This window comes from Oncorhynchus tshawytscha, linkage group LG12 (genome assembly GCF_018296145.1).
Source record: "Oncorhynchus tshawytscha isolate Ot180627B linkage group LG12, Otsh_v2.0, whole genome shotgun sequence".
Classification (NCBI taxonomy): domain Eukaryota; kingdom Metazoa; phylum Chordata; class Actinopteri; order Salmoniformes; family Salmonidae; genus Oncorhynchus; species Oncorhynchus tshawytscha.
Window position 1 is genome coordinate 10,383,991 of NC_056440.1, and position 3,967 is coordinate 10,387,957.

Below are 3,967 nucleotides of genomic sequence, written 5' to 3' on the forward strand. Positions count from 1 at the left end.
ATCATGAGATGACTAGTCAAGCAGTAATGTACCTGTTTCTCATCCATTATTCATTGCGTTGTACCAGGACCCTCCTCCAAGGTGACATACATCCAATCACAGACTAGCATGGGTGAAAATGGACATTCCAGCTGCCAATCAGAGCTACGGATATGGCGGGCAGCCCGGGGGGTGTCATAATGGCTGGTCAGCAACCACACCCCCGACCGGTCTTGGATGTTCCGCTGCCCAAGGACTCTCCAGTGACCCTCTACCCAGCTTACAGGGTCTGAACCTGGGCCCAGCCTCACACCAGAGTCCCTCTAATAACATCCCTCAATCCATGGCTCAGTTACAGTACTCACACCAGGGCTGTCTCAGCAGTCTTCCTACGCCCCCATTTAGGAACCAATCACCTTCAGCTCTTATACCATGCCTGAATCAAGAGCCTCACATACCACATGTACACATGGGTAATTATATTTCCTACAACATTCCTCCACCATCAACACTCCTCCCTCTGAAACAAGGTCCGCCAGCTAGTGGGCCTCCATACACGATACCGTCTTCAAACCAGGGTCCCCAGAATACTGTCTCTCCTCCAGTCTCTTCCTCTCCTCCATACACGATACCGTCTTCAAACCAGGGTCCCCAGAATACTGTCTCTCCTCCAGTCTCTTCCTCTCCTCCATATCCTCCATATCCGTCTTCAAACCAGGGTCCCCAGAATGGCCCTCCTCCAGTCTTGACCAGTCCAAACCAAGGCTTTGTGACCAGGGTCCCCCTGTACTGTCTGACAAGTCCAAACCAGGCTTTTGAAGGGCCCTCCATATCCTCCATATCCAAGTTCAAACCAAGGCTTTGTGAATGGCCCTCCTGTGACGTTGACAAGTCCAAACCAAGGCTTTGTGAATGGCCCTCCTGTGACGTTGACAAGTCCAAACCAAGGCTTTGTGAAGGGCCCTCCTGTGACGTTGACAAGTCCAAACCAAGGCTTTGTGAATGGCCCTCCTGTGATGTTGACAAGTCCAAACCAAGGACCTCCCAACAGCAGTTTTTCCTCCATGTCACCATGTGGGAGGCAGAGCCAACAGTGTTCACACCCGTATCCTCCACAACTCACCTCACCAGTCCAGCAGCAACCTCAATGGGCCCTGCCTCAGCAACACTATAGTCACAGTGGTAAGCTGTACACTAACACACAAACAGAGCCACAGTGGTAAGCTATACACTAACACACAAACAGAGCCACAGTGGTAATATATACACTAACACACAAACAGTCACAGTGGTAATATATACACTAACACACAAACAGAGTCACAGTGGTAATATATACACTAACACACAAACAGAGTCACAGTGGTAATATATATATACTAACACACAAACAGAGTCACAGTGGTAATCTATACACTAACACACAGAGTCACAGTGGTAATCTATACACTAACACACAGAGTCACAGTGGTAATCTATACACTAACACACAAACAGAGTCACAGTGGTAATATATACACTAACACACAAACAGAGTCACAGTGGTAATCTATACACTAACACACAGAGTCACAGTGGTAATATATACACTAACACACAAACAGAGTCACAGTGGTAATCTATACACTAACACACAGAGTCACAGTGGTAATCTATACACTAACACACAGAGTCACAGTGGTAATCTATACACTAACACACAAACAGAGTCACAGTGGTAATCTATACACTAACACACAGAGTCACAGTGGTAATCTATACACTAACACACAGAGTCACAGTGGTAATATATACACTAACACACAAACAGAGTCACAGTGGTAATCTATACACTAACACACAGAGTCACAGTGGTAATCTATACACTAACACACAGAGTCACAGTGGTAATCTATACACTAACACACAAACAGAGTCACAGTGGTAATATATACACTAACACACAAACAGAGTCACAGTGGTAATCTATACACTAACAAACAGAGTCACAGTGGTAATCTATACACTAACACACAGAGTCACAGTGGTAATCTATACACTAACACACAAACAGAGTCACAGTGGTAATCTATACACTAACACACAGAGTCACAGTGGTAATCTATACACTAACACACAGAGTCACAGTGGTAATATATACACTAACACACAAACAGAGTCACAGTGGTAATATATACACTAACACACAAACAGAGTCACAGTGGTAATATATATACTAACATGCAAACAGAGTCAGGTGGTAATATATACACTAACACACAAACAGAGTCACAGTGGTAATCTATACACTAACACACAAACAGAGTCACAGTGGTAATCTATACACTAACACACAGAGTCACAGTGGTAATATATACACTAACACACAGAGTCACAGTGGTAATATATACACTAACACACAAACAGAGTCACAGTGGTAATATATACACTAACACACAGAGTCACAGTGGTAATATATACACTAACACACAAACAGAGTCACAGTGGTAATATATACACTAACATGCAAACAGAGTCACAGTGGTAATATATACACTAACATGCAAACAGAGTCACAGTGGTAATATATACACTAACACACAAACAGAGTCACAGTGGTAATCTATACACTAACACACAGAGTCACAGTGGTAATCTATACACTAACACACAGAGTCACAGTGGTAATATATACACTAACACACAAACAGAGTCACAGTGGTAATATATACACTAACACACAAACAGAGTCACAGTGGTAATATATATACTAACACACAGAGTCACAGTGGTAATATATACACTAACACACAAACAGAGTCACAGTGGTAATCTATACACTAACACACAGAGTCACAGTGGTAATCTATACACTAACACACAGAGTCACAGTGGTAATCTATACACTAACACACAAACAGAGTCACAGTGGTAATCTATACACTAACACACAGAGTCACAGTGGTAATCTATACACTAACACACAGAGTCACAGTGGTAATATATACACTAACACACAAACAGAGTCACAGTGGTAATCTATACACTAACACACAAACAGAGTCACAGTGGTAATCTATACACTAACACAAAGAGTCACAGTGGTAATCTATACACTAACACACAGAGTCACAGTGGTAATATATACACTAACACACAAACAGAGTCACAGTGGTAATATATACACTAACACACAAACAGAGTCACAGTGGTAATCTATACACTAACAAACAGAGTCACAGTGGTAATCTATACACTAACACACAGAGTCACAGTGGTAATCTATACACTAACACACAAACAGAGTCACAGTGGTAATCTATACACTAACACACAAACAGAGTCACAGTGGTAATCTATACACTAACACACAGAGTCACAGTGGTAATATATACACTAACACACAAACAGAGTCACAGTGGTAATATATCACTAACACACAAACAGAGTCACAGTGGTAATATATATACTAACATGCAAACAGAGTCAGGTGGTAATATATATACTAACACACAAACAGAGTCACAGTGGTAATATATACACTAACACACAAACAGAGTCACAGTGGTAATATATACACTAACACACAGAGTCACAGTGGTAATATATACACTAACATGCAAACAGAGTCACAGTGGTAATATATACACTAACATGCAAACAGAGTCACAGTGGTAATATATACACTAACACACAGAGTCACAGTGGTAATATATACACTAACACACAAACAGAGTCACAGTGGTAATATATACACTAACACACAGAGTCACAGTGGTAATATATACACTAACACACAAACAGAGTCACAGTGGTAATATATACACTAACACACAAACAGAGTCACAGTGGTAATATATACACTAACACACAGAGTCACAGTGGTAATATATACACTAACACACAGAGTCACAGTGGTAATATATACACTAACACACAAACAGAGTCACAGTGGTAATATATACACTAACACACAAACAGAGTCACAGTGGTAATATATACACTAACA

General features: G+C 41.2%; 1 protein-coding gene across 2 annotated transcripts in view; it reads left to right on the top strand.

The window, feature by feature from the left end:
* The first annotated feature begins 809 nt into the window (after positions 1-809).
* Positions 810-3,967, top strand: part of si:dkey-13n15.2 (protein transport protein Sec24C) — a 25,392-nt gene continuing 22,234 nt past the window's right edge. For both annotated transcript variants that reach the window (XM_024438133.2, XM_042331308.1), the window contains exon 1: positions 810-1,161. In XM_024438133.2, coding sequence (XP_024293901.2) covers positions 996-1,161 — 166 coding nt within the window. In that variant the 5' untranslated portion in view covers positions 810-995. The remainder of the gene's footprint in view (positions 1,162-3,967) is intronic.